The sequence below is a fragment of the Rhinopithecus roxellana genome, chromosome 15 (genome assembly GCF_007565055.1).
Source record: "Rhinopithecus roxellana isolate Shanxi Qingling chromosome 15, ASM756505v1, whole genome shotgun sequence".
Classification (NCBI taxonomy): Eukaryota; Metazoa; Chordata; class Mammalia; order Primates; family Cercopithecidae; genus Rhinopithecus; species Rhinopithecus roxellana.
The window spans coordinates 117,549,358-117,573,724 of NC_044563.1; the positions used below are offsets into that span (position 1 = coordinate 117,549,358).

A 24,367-nucleotide genomic window follows, 5' to 3' on the forward strand; every position below is an offset into this window, starting at 1 on the left:
TGGGTTTAGTAGCAGATTGGACTCAGTAGAGATGAGACTGCCTCAGCCTTCTGAGTAGCTGGGATTACAGGCACCCACGACCACAACTGGCTAATTTTTGTATTTTTAGTAGAGACAGGGCTAAAACCACCTTGGCCAGTCTGGTCTTGAACTCTTGACTTCAGGTGATCGGCTCGCCTCAGCCTCCCAAAGTGCTGGGATTACAGGTGTGAGCCATTACGCCTAGCCTCAGTTTGAATTCTTAACCTGTTGCTTTATAATTGGCCTGGAAGTAGATATTAACATAGATATTAATTTTTTTCTTCAAAGAATTTAGTGTAAAAGGAATGGTATGATAATTAAAACTACCTTGACAAAACTGTAAGAATGTGTGAAGAATTGATTCATACTACAACATTAACAAACTCTGAAAACATGATGCCAAGTGAAAGAAGCCAAACACAAAAGGCCATATATTGTATGATTTCATTTATATGAAGCATTCAGGAAAGCAAATCCATAGAGATGGAAAGTAGATTAGTGGTTGCTAAAGGGCTGTGGGAAAAGGGAAATGGGAAGTGACTACTAATGAGTACAGGGTTTCTTTTTGGGATGATGAAAATATTCTGGAATTAGATGGTGGTAATGGTTGCATAGCGTTGTGAAATAATAAAAGCCACTGAAATGTATACTTTAAAAGGAGAAAGTTTATGGGATGTGAATTATCACCTACATGCATGAGGCTTACATGAGGCTATGATTTAGTTGAGGAATTTTGTTGGGCCGAAAAATTGAGAAAGTGTATAGTCTCAGGGGCCATCCCCACACACACCAGCCACAGTATCTGTGAGTGCTGCACAGATATTGTGCTTGTAACACCCCGAGTCTCAGTATATAAATTTACAGGCAACACAAGAAAAATATTGGAACAGCAGAGATCAACAAGTTTTCACAGAAAGCTTTAAGAAATGTTATTCATTGTCATCTTCCATAAGTTAGGTCAAAATTGAACAAATGAGGTGAGTTTGGTTCTTTGGAAAAGGTAAAAACTGCCCCCAAAGTCTTCTGTCAGGAGTGTTAAAAGAAGTGCCAGTCCTAATCCTGTAATCCCAACTACTTGGGAAACCGAGGCAGGAAGATTGTTGAGTTCAAGTCTAAGATGGGCAACATGGCAAGACCTTGTCTGGGGGGAAGGGGGATGTAAAAAGTAGTTTCTGTGAAGATGGTTAGCTTATCAAGGTGATTGAGTAATTCTTCAGAACTCAGTGAACTTACGAATGAAGTATGTGAGATTAGATACACACAAAATAGATTAAGGAGTAAAAGAAGAATCATCAAATAAGCCATTTTGAGCAACTTTGACTAGCTACAGTTTAATTAGTGGTTGGTAGATATTTCTTTTGTTGTTTTGTTGTTGTTGTTGTTGGGTTTTCTTTTTGTTTTTTTGAAACAGGGTCTCACTCTAACCCAGGCTGGGGTGCAGTGGCACAATCATGGCTGACTCACTGCAGCTTCAACCTTCCTGGATCAGGTGATCCTCCCACTGCAGCCTTCTGAGTAGTTAGGACTACAGGCGCATGCTACCATGTACAGTTTTTTATTTTTTTGTAGAGACCAGGCTGGTCTCAAACTCCTGAGCTCAAGCTAGATTCCAAAATGGAGGGGAAAGTGCTGGAATAGAGCTAGAATTTTTAAAATTATGCATGCTGCAAAATAGCCTTATTTGATCCTCCTGCCTTGGCCTCCCAAAGTGCTGGGATTACGGGTGTAAGCCACCACCACTGACCAGTGGTCAATAGGTATTTGAGAGAAAATCTTAATAACTCTTACGAAAAAATAGGCAATCTCTTTGTCATTGTTGTTGGAAGGAAAGATCTTTTAACACCTTTAACAATTCACCTCTTTTGCACTACAGTCTAGCAATTTCTAAGCTAGAATCTACGTATAATTTTTGCTTTTTTTTTGGTTTTTTTTTTTTGGAGAAAGAGTCTTGCTATGTCGCCCAGGCTGGAGGGCAGTGGGCAGTGGTGTGGTCTCAGCTCACTGCAACCTCTGCCTCTGGGGTTTAAGCGATTCTCTTGCTTCAGCCTCCTGAGTAACTGGGACCACAGGCGCACACCACCACACCCGTCTAATTTTTGTGTTTTTAGTAGAGATGGGATTTTGCCATGTTGGCCCAGCTGGTCTCAAACTCCTGGCCTCAAGCAGTTCACCCACCTTGGCCTCCCAAAGTGCTGGGATTACAGGTGTAAACCACCTCACTTGGCTATAATCTACCTATAGTTTCAGAGTTCATAATATCTTTAATAAAAATTTTTAAGAACACGTATTTCCAAGATATCATTGGTGTCTTTTAATGATCTTAAATAATATTGTCACTGTTGCTCATATTCATCCCTAAATTTGTATCAGTATACTTACAATAAATTGTACAGTGGCAATAAATTTTTGTTCTGTGGAGTCAAATGAAGAATAAAACTATGAATTTTGCAATATGCTGCTTTAACTAGTGCTAGTTTTTATATACTTGAAGCGAGAACCTTGCTGCACATCATGTTTAAAACCACCTAACTCTATTAAAATAAATTAATTAAATGAAATTTTCACGATTGGGGTCCTACAAAGAAAATTGTCAAGCTGAGTTGAAAACCAATGAGAAATGGCCAACCTTTTTCTTTTTACTGAAAAGCGACTCTGTAGCTGACTTGAATTTTTTTTTTCATTTTTTAGCCACAGTCAGACTTGTTGGGGCTTATTCAGGTCATGATTGTGGTATTTGGAGATGAACCTCCAGTCTTCTCTCGTCCTATTTCAGGCATCCTATCCACCATACCAGGCAACGGGACCACCAAATAGTAAGTAGAATTGAGATTTTACTTTAAAACTCACATAAACAAAAGAGAACAGAAACCTTTGTCAAAAAAAAAAAAATGAAAAAAGAAAAATTAATGATTTCTTTGCTTTTTAGCTTACCAAGCTAGTGGATTTTTTGCAAGTATTCTGAGGCCCCATATCTGCATGTACAGATTCCCACCAAAGACTGGTATTTGGGCTTCCATTTGTAGGTAGAAATCTAAGAATGGTTGTGCTGGATTCCAAAATGGAGGAGAAAGTATAGAATAGAGCTAGAATTTTTAAAATTATGCATGCTGCAGAATAGCCTTATTTGATCAGCTTGTAAGCACATATAACTTGAAAGGTAGTCTGACCTCTCCTTTCTCTTTGCAACTACAAAATCAGAGTTGTAGATAAGGATTAAAGTCAACTGAAGCATTCACATTCGGCTATTCTGGGTATACACAATTGGACACCTAGCTCTTAGCTTTCTTCTCTTTTGTACAGCCAATTCGTGATTTTACCTTGTGCAGAGTGGTGGGAGCATGGAGACAGTATCGCTTCTCCCCTAATTGGAATATATTATCTCTGTTATCTCTGTTTTCTTGAATAATTCTTACTGATACGTAAAAATCACTCTGAATAATTGTGAGTTGATTGTACTTATTTTGAAATTGCTAAATCTGTATTGATTTCATTGTGTTTTGAGCTGTGACTTCTTTTTTTTCTTTTTTTGGTAAATTTTCTTTAAGATTATAATTAACCAAACTTGTTTATCTTACAAGACAAATTATATGTGCTTTCATTTTTCTTCTGCTGAAAATTATACTTTTTCCTTTTTAACCCATTCTTTCCTGAGGAACATCTTGGTTTATAAGCCGAATGGGAATTTAACAGAAATAATTTTTTAACCCATTTCTCTTTCCTTCCCTACCTTCCCAGAATAAGCTTGATTTTAGGATTACTATTTCTTTTAGTAAAGATACCGGTAATTCTTGTGGATCAGAAATTTGTTTTTATCTTATTAAATTCTGTTGACTCTAGTGCCCGAGAGTAGAGTATCTTGCTTAAGTTTGAAATACTAAATATTTGGCTGGGTGTGGTAGCTCATGACTGTAGCCCCAGCACTTTGGGAGGCTGAGGTGGGGGTGGATCACCTGAGGTCAGGAGTTCAAGACCAGCTTGGCCAACATGATGAAACCCTGTCTCTACTAAAAATACAAAAATTAGCCAGGTATGTGGTGGTGCATGCCTGTAGTCCCAGCTACTCGGGAGGCTGAGGCAGACGTTGCAGTGAGCTGACACTCTGTTACTGCACTCCAGCCTGGGTGACAGAGCAAGACTTCATATCCAAAAAAAAAAAGATATCAAATATTTCCTAGTCTTGTTACGTTTGTTTATTTGCTCAGGTAATATAGCGAGTGACCGCTATGACAAAAGTAACCTTTTCAGAAACTCAGACTAGTCTCCTAAGCAACTTTTTTTTTTTTTTTTTTTTTTTTTTTTTTTTTTTTTTGAGACGGAGTCTTGCTCTGTCGTCCAGGTTAGAGTGCAGTGGTGTGATCTGGGCTGACTGCAACCTCCACCTCCTGAGTTCAAGTGATTCTTGAGCCTTAGTCTCCTGAATAGCTGGGATTACAGGCCCCCACCACCATGCCCGGCTAATTTTTGTATTTTTAGTAGAGTCAGGGTTTCACCATTTTGGCCAGGCTGGTCTTGAACTCCTGACCTCAAGTAATCCACCTCAGCCTCCCAAAGTGTTGGGATTATAGGCATGAGCCACCGCGGCTGGCCTGCAACATTTTTTTCCCCTAATTTCTTTGAGTTTTACGTTTACGTTGGAAGTGCAGTATTCAAGAAAGATACCATACTGTTGTCACTGTTGCAATTCAGTTTTGTACTCAGTCACTGTAAGTCACATTAAACACTCTAGGGCTGATTCTTTTTTCTTTTTTTTGTCAGTTAAAGTCAAGATTAACTTCTCTTTTTCTTCCTCTATGTTGATTAGCCTCTTGGCACCACTGATCTTAGTTCTTTGGCATTCATATTCTCTTTAAAGAATATATAAAGTATTCTTTAAGCTTGCTGGATTTTAACCTTTTATCCTAGTATTTCTGAGCTTTTGTTTTGTTTATTTATTTTGAGATAGGGTCTCACTCTGTCACCTAGACTAGTTTTTAACAGTCTGGATAATGTAAGTTTTGTATAGGACTTCTCATAGTAATTTGAAGTCTCTTAAAGTCTTCAAACAAGCCAACAAAATCAGCTGTACTAAAACTGGTCAACAGTTACAAAAGAAATATCAAAAGATTTATTAGATATAATAAAGAAGTTACTCTCTAAGAAGTTAACTTTGGACCAAAGGAGGCCAGAATTACCTTCCTCTAAATTTGAAGTTAAACCTGCTCTTATCTCAGGTTATAGACTTCTTGAGAACTTTAAAAGCTGACCAGGTTGACCTGTTTGCCAGTTCTTTTGGTTGGGGTTGTCGTAAGTATTGTAATTCATGTTTTAATGATTTGAGGATTATGAAAGGGTAAGGTATTTGTTTTGTTTTGGTGCTGAGAATTGGATTTTTTAACTGTGTGAAATTTTGCTGTGTATTGACAGTGTGATGTATATCTTATTCAGTAGCCTACATATTCAGGCCTTGTATATTATTTTTACAATGTGAAAAAATTGTTTTTAGCTTCCTACATGCCAGGCATGCCAGGTGGAATCTCTCCATACCCATCCGGATACCCTCCCAATCCCAGGTAATGAAAAATTATCTTTTGAATAATTGTATTACAAATTTTTCTATTAGATCTAGAATCAAAATAATTTGCTAATTAGGGCATTAAAATAAATTTAGTTGCAATTTAGTGGAAGATAAAATTTGGTTTATTGCTGGAATTTATTTATTTATTTATTTGAGACAGAGTCTTGCTCTGTTGCCTGGGCTGGAGTACAGTGGTGCAGTCTCAGCTCACTACAACCTCTACCTCCCAGGTTCAAGTGATTCTCCTGCCTCAGCCTCCCTAGCAGTTGGGACTACAGGCATGCGCCACCACGCCTGGCTAATTTTTGTATTTTTAGTAGAGACGGGATTTCACCATGTTGACCAGGATGGTCTCGAACTCCTGACCTTGTGATCCGCCTGTCTCAGCCTTCTGAAGTGCTGGGATTACAGGTGTGAGCTGCCGCGCCTAGCGTATGTCTTTTTGGGTTTTTTGTTTTGTTTTGTTTTTTGTTTTTTGTTTTTTTTTTGAGACGGAGTCTCGCTCGGTTGCCCGGGCTGGAGTGCAGTGGCCGGATCTCAACTCACTGCAAGCTCCGCCTCCCGGGTTTACGCCATTCTCCTGCCTCAGCCTCCCGAGTAGCTGGGACTACAGGCGCCCGCCACCTCGCCCGGCTAGTTTTTTGTATTTTTTAGTAGAGACGGGGTTTCACCATGTTAGCCAGGATGGTCTCGATCTCCTGACCTCATGATCCACCCGTCTCGGCCTCCCAAAGTGCTGGGATTACAGGCTTGAGCCACTGCGCCTGGCCTTTTTTGTTTTTTTTAAAGAGGGTATTATAAAATATTTTTCCCCTTGGCTGAATTCATTATAACTAACATTCCATTAATATTTCAGCTATCTATACTAGATATACAAATTTCTTAAAAGGGAAATAACAAGGACTTCAAGGTCAAAAACCAATTGAGATCATCGTCATTACTCACCCCATTTCTTTCCTCTGTAAAATAAAAATGCAGCCCAGGAGCTGCCTTTCTCTAGATTGAAAGAAACTCCTTTCAAACTATACACACACACCTTAAAATTCTAGCAATAAGGCCGGGTGCGGTAGCTCACACCTGTAATCCCAGCACTTTGGGAGGCCGATGCAGGCAGATCACCTGAGGTCCTGAGGTCAGGAGTTCAAGACCAGCCTGGCCAACACAGTGAAACTCCATCTCTACTAAAAATACAAAATTAGCTAGGCGTGGTGGCACATGCCTGTAATCCCAGCTCTTTGGGAAGCTGAGGTAGGAGAATTGCTTGAACCCAGGAGGTGGAGGTTGCAGTAAGCCAAGATCGTGCCATTACCCTCCACCCTGGGCAACAGAGCAAGGACTCTGTCTCAAACAAAACCGCACAACCTATCTTTTCTATACATTGCAGAAATCAATTAATAGTTCAGATAATGGGGTCAAACTTGTCGCGTGATATTTAATTCATAGACTACCTGTACTGTCAAACTTTATTCATTTAGTAATAACATAGGTAACTAAATTTAATTCATAGACTACCTGTACTATCAGCCTTTATTATCCATTTAGTAATAACGTAGGTAACTAAATTAAATTAACAATGAAATCAGTCTGTTAATAACACACACTAGAGAATCAATGATAAATAATTACTAACCCATGTTTTAAATGTATACTTGTTTCAGTGGTAATCTAGGAGTACTCTCCAAAGGTGGTCTTTGGGCTAACTTAAAATTCCACTCAGCGCTTTGGGATGCTGAGGTAGGAAGATTGCTTAAGCCCAGAAGTTGGAGACCAGCCTGGGCAACATAGTAGACCTCATGTCTACAAAAAAAATGAAGATTAGCCAGGCATGGTGGTGTGAACCTGTAGTCCCAGCTACTTGGGAGGGTGAGGTGGAAGGATCACTTGAACCTACAGCTCGAGGATGCAGTGAGCCATAATTGCACCACTGTACTCCAGCCTGGGCAACAGAGTGAGAACCTGTCTCAAAAAAAAAAAAAGACTGGCATATACTGATGCCAAGATGAGACTTCCAGCTGCTCTAACAATTAGCAAGGAAAATTTAACTCTAACTCTTCTTAGTTTCATATAACCCAGTCATAATCCTCATGGATAAATGCAGCCAGATTTCTGAACACATGGCATAGGTAAATATATATATGTACATATATAATATCTAGGATTTTGAAAGTTAATTTAGCAAACATTTCATTTCTGGGTTGTCTTAATTTCACAACTTTTTGGAAGGTAATAAGCATTCTGTCACTTTGGATAGGTAAGCAGAGATTAGAAGAACATTTGTCAGGGACAATAGAGAAAGATTCCTTTGGTAGTAATATATAAGCAGGTTATATATTTTAGATTTCTTGAGGCCCTAAAATTTCTGATTAAGTTCTAGAAATGGAATCCTACCTGAAGCCTTGAAGTTACAAGTCTTTCTACTGAACAATTGCTAGTAAAAAGGAGGTTTGGACATGAGGGAATAATTGTTGAAGATATGCTATTGAACTGGACTTCTGAACAATAAAGCTACAGATGGAGATTTCTCTGAAGTTAATATCTGTAGGCTTAGAAGAGTTTTATACCAAGTTACAGAAAAATTCAGCAATGTGATCACATTGTCTTTGCAAAGGTGTGCAAAATGGGAGAAACTCCAGAAAAAAGAGCAAAGAGCAATTTATCCCAGTTTTCAAAACGGTAGATTTAGAAATTTCAGTAAGATTGACATTTCTTTACAACATTATAGCATGGATTACTGAAGAGACTAGAAGAAACAAAAGTACTGTGTTCAGTAGCCTCTAGCGTGTGTCCGCTAGGAACAAAAATGCTTTTTTTTTTTTTTTCCTGATTTTGCTCTTACACTGATATATAAGAGAAGTACCATGATTACATTGAATCTTCAGCAAGTCGTATATAAAACTTTGTTGAGGACAAGTTATAAAGTGGAGGCTGATAATACAAATAGGAGAATGTTTGAACCACTGCATTGAAAAAGGATTATTGACCATAAACTCAGAAGGAGCTCTTGCTCCAGTGCTCTAGGCTAGGTTTTTTTTTTTTTTTTTTTTTTTTTTGAGATGGGGGCTTCACTGTATCACCCAGGCTGGAGTGCAGTGGCATAATCTCAGCTACTGTAGCCTCGACCTCCTGGGCTCAGGTGATCTTTCAACCTCAGCCTCCCGTGTAGCTGGGACTGCAGATGTGTGCCACCACACCTGGCTAATTTTTCTATTTTTGTAGCGATGGTTTCGCCATGTTGTCTAGGCTTGCCTTGGACTCCTGGACTCAAGTGATCCACCTGCCTCAGCCTCCCAAAATGCTAGGATTACAGGTGTGACCCATTGCACTCAGTCTGGGCTGGCTCTTTTTAATCAGTAATTTTAATGAGCTTGTAAAAGGCAAATGTCATAGAATTGACAATTGTAGGTAAAGTAGGATTAATTGAGATTTATTGTCCAACTAACCAGGCAGCCAGTAATCATCCTATTCTAATTTTCTTCTTCATTGTAAGGGAAACACTGACGAGTAAGCATTCAGAGGAAAGCAATCAGATCTGAAAATCATGTCCTGAGACAAATGGTTAAAGGAATTAAGAATATTTAGGGCCAGGCACGGTGGCTCACACCTGTAATCCCAGCACTTTGGGAGGCCGAGGCGGGCGGATCACAATGTCAGGAGATTGAGACCATCCTGGCTAACAGAGTGAAACCCCGTCTGTACTAAAAATACAAAAAATTAGCTGGGCATGGTGTTGGGCGCCTGTAGTCCCAGCTACTCGGGAGGCTGAGGCAGGAGATTGGCATGAACCCGGGAGGTGGAGCTTGCAGTGAGCTGAGATCACACCACTGCACTCCAGCCTGGGCAACAGGGCGAGACTTCGTCTCAAAAAAAAAGAATATTTAACCTGAAGAAGAGAAGCTTGAGGGGAAAAATGTTAGACGTTCTCAAATATTTGAGTTTTAGGAGTCTCCAAATAGTTGAGTGATCTTCCAAAATGCAAATTTAGGACTCCTGTTTATAAATTATATTGAAATGATGTTTAATGTTAAATAGAGAAAGATGACCATTTGTCAGAGGTGTTATTATAGGTAAGAGATTGTTGCAAGGGTGATTGGAGTAGAATACCTCTAAGGAAAGTTCCTCTGACTTTGATATGAACACATGAATGACAGAAACTGTCCAGAAAGTGAGAAAAAAGGTTTTTTTTAAACTATTTAAATACGAGTTTGGTATGAATGTTACCAAAAGAGTAAAAGAAAACTGTTTTCGGGTTAAATATTCTCAAAGGTTACCAATAAGCCACAGGTAAAAATTAAATAGTATCATTTTCCCACAGACTGAGAACTCAGAAAAGTTCTGTCACAAATTACGTGTTGCTTCTGATGCTGTTGGATTGTCCTTAGAAATACTCTAGTTAGTTTCTGCTGCTATGAAGGTGACTCTCATATAACTGAGACCACGCAAGAGCATTTAACCATTTAAGAGTAAATCCAGTGTCATTAATACAATTTCCATAGAACTTTAATTGAATAAACACTTGCAGCTCTAAAACTGTAAATTCATCAACTGGTAAAATAACCATATGTCAAGCTTAACTTCCTGAATGGGGTTCTTAAAAATACTATAACGTTGGGTCATCTTAAATGTTAAATGTTTTTTGTCCTTGTCTTTAGTGGTTACCCAGGCTGTCCTTACCCCCCTGGTGGTCCATATCCTGCCACAACAAGTTCTCAGTACCCTTCCCAGCCTCCTGTGACCACTGTTGGTAAGTACCCTTGAAAACTTGTGTTCCTCCATATAAGCAAAGTCTAACTCCCTGTTGTGAAAACCACATTTCACTTGTGAAATTTTGGACTACTCTTTCTTCTTAGAGGAAAACCTATAATAGTGTACTATAATCTTAAAGTTGAAGCAAATGACTTATTATCATGTAAATGAACCTTCTACCAGGGCATGAACATAAATCTGATTAACTCATCAGATTTATTGATCACATAGTTTTATTTGTGAGCCAAACATGTGTTGAACTATTGGCAGATACATATATTTTCCCAGCTTGGTTATATGTGCAAACAGATCACCAACATTAAGAGAAGAAAGTAAAATGGGTTAATATGAGCAGGTCAAATAAGGCAAATTATTGAAGACCAGTAGTTTTTGCTTTTTGTGTTTGCTTATTAGCATTACCTGAAATATAATTTTCTTCAACTGAGAAAACTAAGGCAGTAAGAGAATTTCTTTAGAGTCCAGCCTTCATCTACGCCTGTCTCCCACTTGCACCACCATATCTGCCTTCTCCATGTTACCATAAGTTGGTTATCTTTGCTTCTATCTAAAACAGATTTCTCCACGAGACCTTATCCCCTCTAATGTACTTGGGGCATCACTTTAGCAATTCCTTCCTCTCAAGTTTTATTCTCTACTGGATGACTCATCAGCACACAGAACCATGCCCTAAAAAAACTTTAAAGAGTCCTCCTCTTCAGACAAACAAATGGAAAAACATCTCATGCCCATGAAGAATTAATATTGTAAAAATGACTGTGTTACCCAAAGCAGTCTGCAGATTCAGTGCAATCTCTATCAAAATACCAATGTCATTGTTCATAGAAATAGAAAAAGCTATCACAAAATTTATGTGGAACCAAAAAAGAAGCCAAATAGCCAAAGTGATCTTGAGCTAAAAGAACAAAGCTGGAAGCATTATACTACCTGACTTCAAAATACATTACAAGGTTGTAGTAACCAAAACAGCATGGTATTGGTATAAAAACAGAAACAGACCAATGGAACAGAATAAAGAACCTAGAAATAAATCCACATATTTACAGCCAACTGATTTTCAACAAAGGTGCCAAGAACATACATTAGGAAAAAGACATCATTGTCCATAAATGGTGGGAAAACTGGATATCCATATGCAGAAGAATGAAACTGGACCCCTATCTTGCACTACATACAGAAATCAACTTGAGGTGGATTAAAGACTTAATGTAAGACCCAAAACTATAAAACTACTAGAAGAAGACATAGGGGAAACCCTTCAGGACATTGGCCTAGACAACCATTTTATAGTTAATATCTCAAAAGCAAAGTCAACAAAAATAGACTACTGAGATGATACTAAATTAAAAAGTTTCTGGGCCAGGTGCGGTGGCTCACGCCTGTAATCCCAGCACTTTGGGAGGCCGAGGCGGGTGAATCATTTGAGGTGAGGAGTTCAAAACCAGCCTGGTCAACATGGTAAAACCCTGTCTCTCCTAAAACTAAAAATGCAAAAATCTGGGCATGGTGGGGCACCTATGTAATCCCAGCTACTCAGGAGGCTGAGGCAAGAGAATTGCTTGAACCCAGGAGGTGGAGGTTGCAGTGAGCCGAGATCGTGCCACTGCACTCCACCCTGGGCAACAGAGTGAGACCTTGTCTCAAAAAAAAAGCTTCTGCACAACAAAGGAGATAGTCAATAAAGTAAAGAGACAACCTGTTGAGTGGGAGAAAATATTTGCAAAGTACCCATCTGACAAGGGACTAATAAGTATGCAAGGTATTCAAACCACTCAACAGTAAAACAAAAAACCATTAAAAGGTGGGCAAGGAACATGAATAGACATTTCTTAAAGGACGATATACAAATGGCCAACAGGTACATGAAAAAATCCTCAATATCACTCATCATCAGGAAAATGCAGATAAAAACCACAAAGAAATATAATCTCCTAAGAGTTTGAATGGCTGTTATTAAAAAGATAAAAAAATGAAAAATAACAAATGCTAGTGAGGATGAGAAGAAAAGGTGACATACAGTGTTGGTGAGAATGTAAATTAAAGCCACCATGGAAAACAGTATGGTGATTTGTAAAAAAACTAAAATTAGAACTACCAGACAGTTCAGCAGTCCCACTCCTGGGTATTTATCCAAAGGAAAGGAAATCAGTATATTAAAGGAATACCTGTACTCCCATTATTATAGCAACAGTATTTATACTAGCTAAGATATGGAGTGAACCTAAGTATTTATCAGCAGATGAATGGATAAGGACAATGAGGTATATGTACACAATGGAATACTATTCAGCCATTAAAAAAGAATGAAAACATGTCATTGTAGCAACATGGATGGAATTGGAAATAATCTAGGCACAGAAAGACAAATATCAAATGTTCTCATGTGGGAGCTAAAAAACTTGATCTTCTGGAGGTAGACAGTAGAATGATAGACACCAGAGACTTAAGAAGTGTGTGTGGGTGGGATAGGGCTTATGAAGAAAGGTTGTTTAATGAGTACAAACATACAGTTAGATAGAAGGAATAAGTTCTGATGTTTGTTAGCAGACTAGGGTGACTATAGTTAACAATGTATTATCTATTTCAAAATAGCTAGAAGACTTAAAATGTTCCCACCACATGGAAATGATAAATACTCAAGGTGATAGATACCCTAAATACCCTCACTTGATCATTACATTCTGTGCAGGTAACAAAATATCACGTTACCCACATAAATATGTACAAATATTATGTATCTAAACAATTTTTTTAGGCCGGGCACAGTGGCTCACGCCTGTAATCCCAGCACTTTGGAGGCCAAGGCGGGCGGATCATGAGGTCAGGAGTTTGAGACCAGCCTGGCCAACATGGTGAAACCCCGTCTCTACTTAAAATACAAAAAATTAGCCAGGCATGGTGGTGCGTGCCTATAATCCTAGCTATTCAAGAAGCTGAGGCAGGAGAATTGCTTGAACCCTGGAGGCAGAGGTTGCAGTGAGCTGAGATCAGGCAACTACACTCCAGCCTGGGCAATGGAATGGGACTCCATCTGGGGGGAAAAAAATTTTAAAAAAGAATCCTCTTCTCTATTCCACTTTTCCTGCCACCACTATTGGATATCTTTATTCTTCTCTGAATAACTCCTTGAAACAACTGTCTTTGTTATCTTCAATACCTCTTCTCCCTTTCTCTTTTAAACCTCCTCCTTTTGGACTTTTTCTCATACCATTTTGCTAAAACTGGTCATGATTACCAATAACCTTTTTGAGGTTACATCCAATGGATAGTTACTATCCTCATCTTGTCCTATCAGCAGCATTTCACACAGTTGGTTATTTCCTCCTTGATACACTTTCCTCTCGTTTTCCAAAACACCATGCTCACTTGATTTTCTTCTTGTCTCATGGGTACTCATACTTAGTCTTGCTCTCTTGCTCAGGCTGGAGTGCAGTAGTGCTGTCTGCCCACTGCAACCTCCATCTCCTGGGCTCAAGCGATCTTCCCACCTCAGCCTCTTGAGTAGCTACGATTGTAGACATACACCACCATGCCCGGCTAATTTTTGTATTGCCCAGGCTGGTCTTGAACTCCTGGATTCAAGTGATCCACCCACGTTGGCCTCCCGGATTACAGATGTGAGCTACTGCACCAGGCTCCCTTGTTCTTTTTGAAACTTAGCAGTTTCACTCTGTAGATTTTATTGTGTTTTATTTTATTTTAGAGACAGAGCTTTGCTCTGCCACCAGGCTGGAGTGCAGTGGCATGATCTTGGCTCACTGCAATCTCTGCCTCTTGGGTTCAAGCGATTCTCCTGCCTCAGCCTCCTGAGTAGCTGACACTACAGGCGTGCACCACTGCACCCACTAATTTTTGCATTTTTAGTAGAGACGGGGTTTCACCATGTTAGCCAGGCTGGTCAAACTCCTAACCTCAGGTGATCCACCTGCCTCGGCCTCCCAAAGTGCTGGGATTACAGGCATGAGCCACCTCGCCCGGCCTGGATTTTAATTTTATGGTGTAATCTGAATTAAGAAAGATTTAAAATTTACCAAATGTTCAAGAATGTCAGTATATAGTACGGTACCCAGAAAAGAATGGTGTTCCACTCAGTGATACTTCCACATGTTACGAATTTATGTTTGAGGAATGTCAGTGGACTGATTGGCCTCTTTATGAAGTCCCTTGGAGGGTGTACTCTCAACTATACTTTGCTTATGCCAGAATCTCCAGGTTTGTTTGATCTCTGTAGAGTCCTTTTACCAGAGTGCTATAGATATCTTCAACCTCAGTTTACATAGTGTTTTGAAAACTCTAACTAGGGGAATGAGGACGTGGTAGTCAGTGAATAATGAAGGAACAAACCGATTCACATAGCAAAAAAATAAAACAAAAACAAAACCTAACTGGTAGTATGCATTGAAACTTAACACAAAGATTCTTTTTCCTGTTACTATAGACGCAAAACATAAATTGACTATACCTATCTTAATCAGTTTCACATACAAGATCCCTGAAAAATAGTGGGTATGGATGGGCACCAGGTGAGCCACCACAAAGTTTCTCTACCACAACCACCACCCCTGCCCCGGCAAAAAAAGAGGAAGTTTAAAAGGCTTTGGCAGTTCCTTACTCCAGTCTCAGCAGAGTGTGAAAGTTCTCTTTTGAAGGCTTATTTTAAAAAGCTATATAGATGATTGTAGTTGATTTATAGCTCTGAATCCTAGGCTTTAGGCCCTTAACATATACACAGTTTGACTTTTTACTAGTTGCAGTTAAATAATAATAAAACTGAAGAATAGGTGTTTATTCCCAGTTAAAGCCAATACCTACCACAGAATTTTTCTTGGTAAAACTTCATAAATACTGTATATTTCAACCTCTAAGTTTTAAAAATGTCATTTTAAGATTTTGTTTCTAAAAATCAAATAAACAAGGATCAGAAACAGTAAGTTTGGAAGGCTGCTATTAACAGAGATTCAGGGACCTTTGTTTTACCTTTATTAAAGTGTTGTTTAAAAATGTGGGAGTGGAAAACCCTGAAAATGCCGCAGCTGAATGATTTGTTTCTGTAGTTTCCACTCTTTAGTCCATACTGTATATTTAGATAAAGAAAGGAAAAGGTAAAGAAAAATAAGAGCGCTTACCTGTTAATATTTCTTTGAGGATAGAAGCCAGTAAACATGACAAGTTTTTCTTGACTGTCTTATCCAATGCTGTTCTTCTCTCTGGCCATCTTAGATTAAGTGTTTGGCCTACAGAGGCTCTACTTTTGGCCAGGCACGATGGCTCACGCCTGTAATCCCAGCACTTTGGGAGGTGAGGCGGGTGGATCACGACGTCAGGAGATTGAGACCATCCTGGCTAACATGGTGAAACCCCGTCTCTACTAAAAATACAAAAAATTAGCCGGTCGTGGTGGCGGGTGCCTCTAGTCCCAGCTACCCAGGAGGCTGAGGCAGGAGAATGGTGTGAACCCAGGAGGCCAGAAACTCTTCTTCTTCTTGTTATAGCAGGTATAGAGAAAATTCAAATTTCTCCTAAGATGTTTGAGAAAAAAGTTTTGTTTGGTAAGTGTTTACAAAGTAGATGAGAATCTTCCACCAAATCTTTTTTCTTACTTGTTTGCATAAACAATATCTTAAAGTGGCGTGGTTCATCGAATTTTGAACTTTGATGAGTTTTTCTTTTACTTCTTTGAAAAACTCTGGGTTTTTCTTTTTCGACTTTTTAATTTCGGATCTTAGTTATAATTCTTTTTTTTTTTTTTTTACAAAGTAGTTCGATTTTTAAAAGTTTAGATATACTTCACAGTGAAGTCTATGTGTGATGGAGATAAGACTAGGTCTAATCTTGATGTTTGTAGCTTCCTCAGGTGAACTATGACCTTTATAGGCCGAGCGACTGCTGCCTCGGCTTGGTTCCTATTTTGAGTGTTAATGGCTTTGGCTGGAGAGTCTTGGCAAGGACTTATTTGGTGATGTTATGGCAGCATTTGCTTGAACATATTCTGTAAAGAGAAATACAATGTAAATTCCAGGATTTAAATGTGTGTTTTTAAAAATAGGGGTTTAAAAATTTAGCATCAGTATAATTTGACCCATTAGACCAGATATAATAGCTTTAACAAAGCATGTTGATGTGTTTATGTGTGAAAAATTCACTAACTATAAAAAGACCCTTAAGTTTTCATTAGTTCTGATAACTTCTGTGCCAATTAATGGAATACCACCACTGTTGCATGTGATTGAATGCTTAATTATAGTCATATCATTTAGGTACCTAATCTATGGGAGAAGGATTTTCCCTCCTATCTCACAAGAACCGTCATAAAATATCATATAGATTATAAGACAGGTTCTTTTAGAAAGGTTTTTAAAATTCCTTTTGCTAATGCATCCTTATACTATAAAATGGGAACTAATGAAATCTTTAGTAGTCATCATTTCATGAATCACCCTTTGGATATGAAATTCTAAACCAAACTCTTGTAGAAATTGGCTTTTTCACTTTAAAGGACTTTTTAAGTACAGTAAAAGAAATTAGAGATTTTTATTTGGTCTAAATTCTGTCCAGATGACTGAACAGCTAAGACTTTAATTCATAATAAGCCCGTGAAAGGGAGCTCACTCTCTGACATATTTTAATCTGTATGTTCAGTGAGTGTGGAAAGATGTGTTGCCTTTTTACATAGCCCTATTTGAAGGAGACCGACTTACTCTACAAATTGCCATGAAGAACAAGTTCTCGATTAGGTAAGAAAATACCCTTTAGTTAAGTACCTGTAAAGTTTGGAAGTTCACAAAACCACCTTCACTTCTGACACTCATTGCAAGTTCAGGGTTTCCCAAGGCCACCCTAAAGTTCTATAATTATCTAGAAGGACTTTAAAAGCTCACTGAAAGCTGTTATACTCACAGTTATGACTTACGGCAAAAGATACAGATTAAAATAGGCTAAGACACTTGTGCAACCCAGAAAGTTCAGAGTGCAACGCTTCTAGTTGTCTTCTCCCAGTAGAGTCATAGGCGGACTGCCATAGATTTTTCCCAGTAACAGTACGTATCATTGTGCATGGAGTATTACCGATCAAGGTAGCTCACCTGAGCCTTGGGTCTAGAGTTTTTATCAGGGCTTGGTCATATAGACACCACTGACTGCCTATGAGTTGCCCTTTAGTCTCCAGCTCCTCCAGAGGTTGAGCTGTTAACTATCACTGCATGGCCCAAAGAGCCCCCCATAAATCACATTGTTAGACTGTCTGGTATAAATACAGGACACTCAAATTAGTCAGGAAGTTCCAAGGGCTTAGAAATCACCCCCAGGAGCCAAGGGCAAAGGCATGGCCCCTCTTTGGGTAAAGTTAATTCTTGACTACACAGAACCAAGTTATAAGGTATTTTGCCTTATTTTGCTTGAACTTTAAAAATATCTGAATACAGGAGCTGCTGCCACCATCGCTGCAGCAACGGCAGGCACTGCCACCGCTGCCTGAGGAGTGGGCTTGGGAAGGAAGTGGTCACCTCGCTCGGAGCTTTTTCGGAAGCATTCTTGTCCCTTGCAGCCCTCCCACAGGAATGACAGTGGACAAAAGTGAGCTGGTACAGAAAGCCAGCTCACTGAGCAGGCTGAGTGCTGTGACGATATGGCTGTAGCCATGAAGGCAGTCAGGGAACAGAGGCATGAATTCTCCAACAAAGAGAGAAATCTCTCTATTGCCTACAAGAATGTGATAGGTGCCTGCCGCTCTTTCTGGCGTGTCACTCCAGCATTGAGCAGAAAACAGAGGAAAGAGAAGAAGCCGCAGGTGGGCAGAGAGTACCATGAGAAGATGGAGGCAGAACTGCAGGACATCTACAATGACATTCTGGAGCTGTTGGACAAATATCTTACTCCCAATTCTATACAACCAGAGAGAAAGGTGTTCTACTTGAAAATGAAAGGAGATTATTTTAGGTATCTTTCTGAAGTGGCATCTGGAGACAACAAACAAACCACTATGTTGAACTTCCAGCAGGCTTACCAGGAACCATTTGAAATTAGTAAGAAAGAAGAAATATAGCCTACACATCCAGTTTGACTTGGTCTGGCACTTAATTTCTCAGTCTTTTACTATGAGATTCTAAACTCTACTGAAAAGGCCTGCAGCCTGGCAAAAACAGCATTTGATGAAGCAATTGCTGAATTGGATACACTGAATGTAGAGTCTTATAAAGACAGCACTCTGATCATGCAGTTACTTAGGGACAGTCTCACTCTGTAGACCTCAGAAAACCAGGGAGATGAAGGAGATGCTGTGGGGGGAGATAACTAATGTCTCTTGTGCTTTGTGATCTGTTCAGTGTCACTCTGTACCCTCCACATATATCCCTTGTGTGATAAAACATAAAGAATCGTACATTGACTTGCAATTTTTCACAGCCTCAGCCTAGCAAAAATGGTTCATGGGATAAACAGCTGGTATTTGTATTCTAAAACAATTGGTCACATAAATGCCACGGCATTGTGAAGTTTTTATTTTGATTAACATTGACAGGATTAGGTGTATTTAATTTTTAAAAATTCAATACTTCTGATTATGGGGTTTTATAATTTAGCAAAACTCTTACTTGTAGAAAAAATAGACCTGAATGGTCTTTGTTCCAAGATGGCTGAATAGGAATAGCTCCAGTCTACAGCTCCCAGCATGAGTGAGGCAGAAGACAGGTGATTTCTGCATTTCCATCTGAGCTTTGAAAAGAATAGTGGTTCTCCTGGCATGGAGTTTGAGATGGGACAACAGAGAGACTGCCTCCTCAAGTGGGTCCCTGACCCCTGAGTAGCCCAACTGGGAGGCACCTCCCAGTAGGGGCCGACTGACACCTCATACAGCCAGGTGCCCCTCTGAGACGAAGCTTCCAGAGGAACGATCAGGCAGCACCATTTGCCGTTCTGCAATATTCATGGTTCTGCAGCCTCCACTGGTGATACCCAGGCAAACAGGGTCTGGAGTGGACCTCCAGCAAACTCCAGCAGACCTGCAGCTGAGGGTCCTGACTGTTAGAAGGAAAACTAACAAACAGAAAGGACATCCACACCAAAACCCCATCTGTATGTCACCATCATCAAAGACCAAAGATAGGTAAAACCACAAAGATGGGGAGAAACCAGAGCAGAGCAGAAAAGCTGAAAATTCTAAACGTCGAGCGCCTCCTCTTCTCCAAGGGAATGCAGCTCCTTGCCAGCAATGGAACAAAGCTGGAAGGAGAATGACTTTGACGAGTTGAGAGAAGGCTTCAGAAGATCAGTAATAACAGAATTCTCCAAGCTAAAGGAGGATGTTGGAACCCATTACAAAGAAGCTAAAAACCTTGAAAAAAGATTAGACGAATGGCTAACTAGAATAAACAGCATAGAGAAGACCTTAAATGACCTGATAGAGCTGAAAACCATGGCACAAGAACTACGTGATGCATGTACAAGCTTCAGTAACCGATTCGATCAACTGGAAGAAAGGGTGTCAGTGATTTAAGATCAAATGAATGAAATGAAGCAAGAAGAGAAGTTTAGAGAAAAAGTAAAAAGAAACGAACAAAGCCTCCAAGAAATATGGGACTATGTGAAAAGACCAAATCTATGTCTGATTGGTGTACCTGAAAGTAACAGGGAGAATGGAACCAAGTTGGAAAACACTCTGCAGGATATTATCCAGGAGAACTTTCCCAACCTAGTAGGGCAGGCCAACATTCAAATTCAGGAAATACAGAGAATGCCACAAAGATACTCCTCGAGAAGAGCAACCCCAAGACACAAAATTGTCAGATTCACCAAGGTTGAAATGAAGGAAAAAATGTTAAGGGCAGCCAGAGAGAAAGGTTGGATTACCCACAAAGGGAAGTCCATCAGACTAACATTGGATTTCTTGGCAGAAACTCTACAAGCCAGAAGAGAGTGGGGGCCAATATTCAACATCCTTAAAGGAAAGACTTTTCAACCCATAATTTTATATCCAGCCAAACTAAGCTTCATAAATGAAGGAGAAATAAAATCCTTTACAGACAAGCAAATGATGAGAGATTTTTTCACCACCAGGACTGGCTTACAAGAGCTCCTGAAAGAAGCACTAAACATGGAAAGATCAGAGCAGAACTGAAGGAGATAGAGACACAAAAAACCTTCAAAAATATCAGTTAATCCAGGAGCTGGTTTTTTGAAAAGATCAACAAAATTGATAGACCGCTAGCAAGACTAATAAGAAAAGAGAAGAATCAAATTGACACAATAAAAAATGATAAAGGGGATATCATCACCAATCCCACAGAGATACAAACTACCATCAGAGAATACTATAAACACCTCTACGCAAGTAAACTAGAAAATCTAGAAGAAATGGATAAATTCCTAGACACATACACCCTCCCAAGACTAAACCAGGAAGAAGTTGAATCCCTGAATAGACCAATAACAGGCTCTGAAATTGAGACAATAATTAAGAGCCTACCAACCAAAAAAAGTCTAGGACCAGACGGATTCACAGCCAAATTCTACCAGAGATACAAAGAGGAGCTAGTACCATTCCTTCTGAAACTATTCCAATCAATAGAAAAAGAGGGAATCCTCCCTAACTCGTTTTATGCGGCCAGCATCATCCTGATACCAAAGCCTGGCAGAGACACAACAAAAAAAGAGAGAATTTTAGACCAGTATCCCTGATGAACATCGATGCAGAAATCCTCAATAAAATGCTGGCAAACCGTATCCAGCAGCACATCAAAAAGCTTATCCACCATGATCAAGTGGGCTTCATCCCTGGGATGCAAGGCTGGTTCAACATATGCAAATCAGTAAATGTAATCCATCATATAAACAGAACCAAAGACAAAAACCACATAATTATCTCAATAGATGCAGAAAAGGCCTTTGACAAAATTTAACAGTGCTTCGTGCTAAAAACTCTCAATAAATTAGGTATTGATGGAACATATCTCAAAATAGTAAGAGCTACTTATGACAGACCCACAGCCAATATCATACTGAATGGGCAAAAACTGGAAAAATTCCCTTTGAAAACTGGCACAAGACAGGGATGCCCTCTCTCACCACTCCTATTCAACATAGTGTTAGAAGTTCTGGCCAGGGCAGTCAGGCAGGAGAAAGAAATCAAGGGTATTCAGTTAGGAAAAGAGGAAGTCAAATTGTCCCTGTTTGCAGATGATGAGATTGTATATTTAGAAAACCCCTATCGTCTCAGCCCCAAATCTCCTTAAGCTGATAAGCAACTTCAGCAAAGTCTCAAGATACAAAATCAATGTGCAAAAATCACAAGCATTCCTACACACCAATAACAGACAAACAGAGAGCCAAATCATGAGTGAACTCCCATTCACAATTGCTTCAAAGAGAATATAATACCTAGGAATACAACTTTCAAGGGATGTGAAGGACCTTTTCAAGGAGAATTACAAACCACTGCTCAATGAAATAGGACACGAACAAAGGGAATTCCATGCTCATGGATAGGAAGAATCAATATTGTGAAAATGGCCATACTGCCCAAGGTAATTTATAGATTCAGTGCCATCCCCATCAAGCTACCAATGACTTTCTTCGCAGAATTGGAAAAAACTAAAGTTCATATGGAACCAAAAAAGAGCCCACATTGCCAAGACAATCCTAAGCCAAAAGAACAAAGCTGGAGGCATCACGCTACCTGACTTCAAACTATACTACAAGGCTACAGTAACCAAAACAGCATGGTACTGGTACCAAAACAGACATATAGACCAATGGAACAGAACAGAGCCCTCAGAAATAATACCACACATCTACAACCATCTGATCTTTGACAGATCTGACAAAAACAAGAAATGGGGAAAGGATTCCCTATTTAATAAATGTGCTGGGAAAACTGGCTAGCCATAAGTAGAAAGCTGAAAGTGGATCCCTTCCTTACACCTTATACAAAAATTAATTCAAGATGGATTAAAGACTTAAATGTCAAACCTAAAACCATAAAAACCCTAGAAGAAAACCTAGGCAATACCATTCAGGACATAGGCATGGGCAAGGACTTCATGTCTAAAACACCAAAAGCAATGGCAACAAAAGCTAAAATTGACAAATGGGATCTAATTAAAGAGCTTCTGCACAGCAAAAGAAACTACCATCAGAGTGAACAGGCAGCCTACAGAACGGGAGAAAATTTTTGCAATCTACCCATCTGACAAAGGGCTAATACCCAGAATCTACAAAGAACTGAAACAAATTTACGAGAAAAAAATCAACCCCATCAAAAAGTGGGCAAAGGATATGAACAGACACTTTTCAAAAGAAGACATTTATGCCTCCAACAGACACATGAAAAAATGCTCATTATCACTGGCCATCAGAGAAATGCAAATCAAAACCACAATAAGCTACCATCTCACGCCAGTTAGAATGGCGATCATTAAAAAGTCAGGAAACAACAGGTGCTGGAGAGGATGTGGGGAAATAGGAACACTTTTACACTGTTGGTGGGACTGTAAACTAGCTCAACCATTGTGGAAGACAGTGTGGCGATTCCTCAAGGATCTAGAACTAGAAATACCATTTGACCCAGCAATCCCATTACTGGGGATATACCCGAAGGATTATAAATCATGCTACTATAACAACACATGCACACATATGTTTATTGCGGCACTATTCACAATAGCAAAGACTTGGAACCAACCCAAATGTCCATCAATGAGAGACTGGATTAGGAAAATGTGGCACATATACACGATGGAATACTATGCAGCCATAAAAAAGGATGAGTTCATGTCCTTTGCTGGGACATGGATGAAGCTGGAAACCATCATTCTCAACAAACTGTCACAAGGACAGAAAACCAAACACCGCATGTTCTCACTCATAGGTGGGAATTGAACAATGAGAACACTTGGACACAGGATGGGAAACATCACACACTGGGGCCTGTTTTGGGGTGGAGGGATGGGGGAGGGATAGCATTAGGAGATATGCCTAATGTAAATGATGAGTTAGTGGATGCAGCACACCAACATGGCACATGTATACATATGTAACAAACCTGCACATTGTGCACATGTACCCTAGAACTTAAAAGTATAATAATAATTTTAAAAAAAGGAAATTAAGAGAAAGAAAAAGTTTAATTCTTAATAAGAGAGAAACTAGAAATCATTGAGAGGACAGTCAAAATCAAAAGGTGTTTTTTAAGAGAAACAGAAAAACACCTAATAAAATTGAGTTGCTTTTAGTAAAATTGCTCAAGACAAAATGAAATCATGAATAAATAATAGTGAAAGAGAATATTAGACTTTTTAATCCTCCAAATGCAAGTCTTATTTAATATTTGTAAAAAAAAAAAAATAGACCTGAATTATGTGTAACTTTTTGGAAAGTTTAATTTGATATCAGAATCGTTAAAATACAATTCGGTTGTAAAGTTGTACAGAAGGTTATAGAGATTATATTGTGATGCTGGAACTTGGAGTGAGACACACATCATTTGGCATTTGAGTTTAATGGTCATTCACAGTAATGCTGCCTTGTTGTTTGGAGCGTAAAGACACTTGACCTGTTTGGGCTGTTGCCACTCAAAAGTTCATGACCACAGATGTCCACAGTGTCTTCCTCTGAAGAAACTCGAAACCTGGAATTTAAATTCTTTGTGACAGATAACTGGCTTATGACACCTTAAAAAGTTCAAGTGCTCATATAACACAACTGACTAAATCCCCTTTCCTACTGCAATGTGTTCACTATGTTACCAATTTGCAACTTGTGCTTCAATAATGGAATCTATTTTCATTAACACTAGCCAAAGAAAAAAGCCGTGTTTTGTGTATGACCTTATCTGCTTCCTGGATAATACCTTTAAGAATAACCTTCTGAGTCAGGCGTGGTGGTGCATGCATATAGTCCTAACTACTTGGGAGACTGAAGCAGGAGGATTGCCTGAGCGTAGGAGTTTAAGGCTGCAGTGCCTTTTGGCTGCACCTGTGAATAACTGCACTGCAGCCTGGGCAACATAGGGAGACCTCATCTCCAAAAAAAAAAAAGAAT

General features: G+C 39.3%; 1 protein-coding gene and 1 pseudogene across 1 annotated transcript in view; both read left to right on the forward strand.

Annotated features, from left to right (window-relative positions):
* The window catches only part of TSG101 (tumor susceptibility 101), a 49,733-nt gene that overhangs the window by 15,674 nt on the left and 9,692 nt on the right, over nt 1–24,367 (forward strand). The window contains 4 exon segments of the mRNA XM_010370174.2: nt 2,710–2,793; nt 2,795–2,834; nt 5,504–5,570; nt 10,225–10,316. Coding sequence (XP_010368476.1) covers nt 2,710–2,793; nt 2,795–2,834; nt 5,504–5,570; nt 10,225–10,316 — 283 coding nt within the window.
* LOC104667651 lies at nt 17,893–18,629 on the forward strand (annotated as a pseudogene).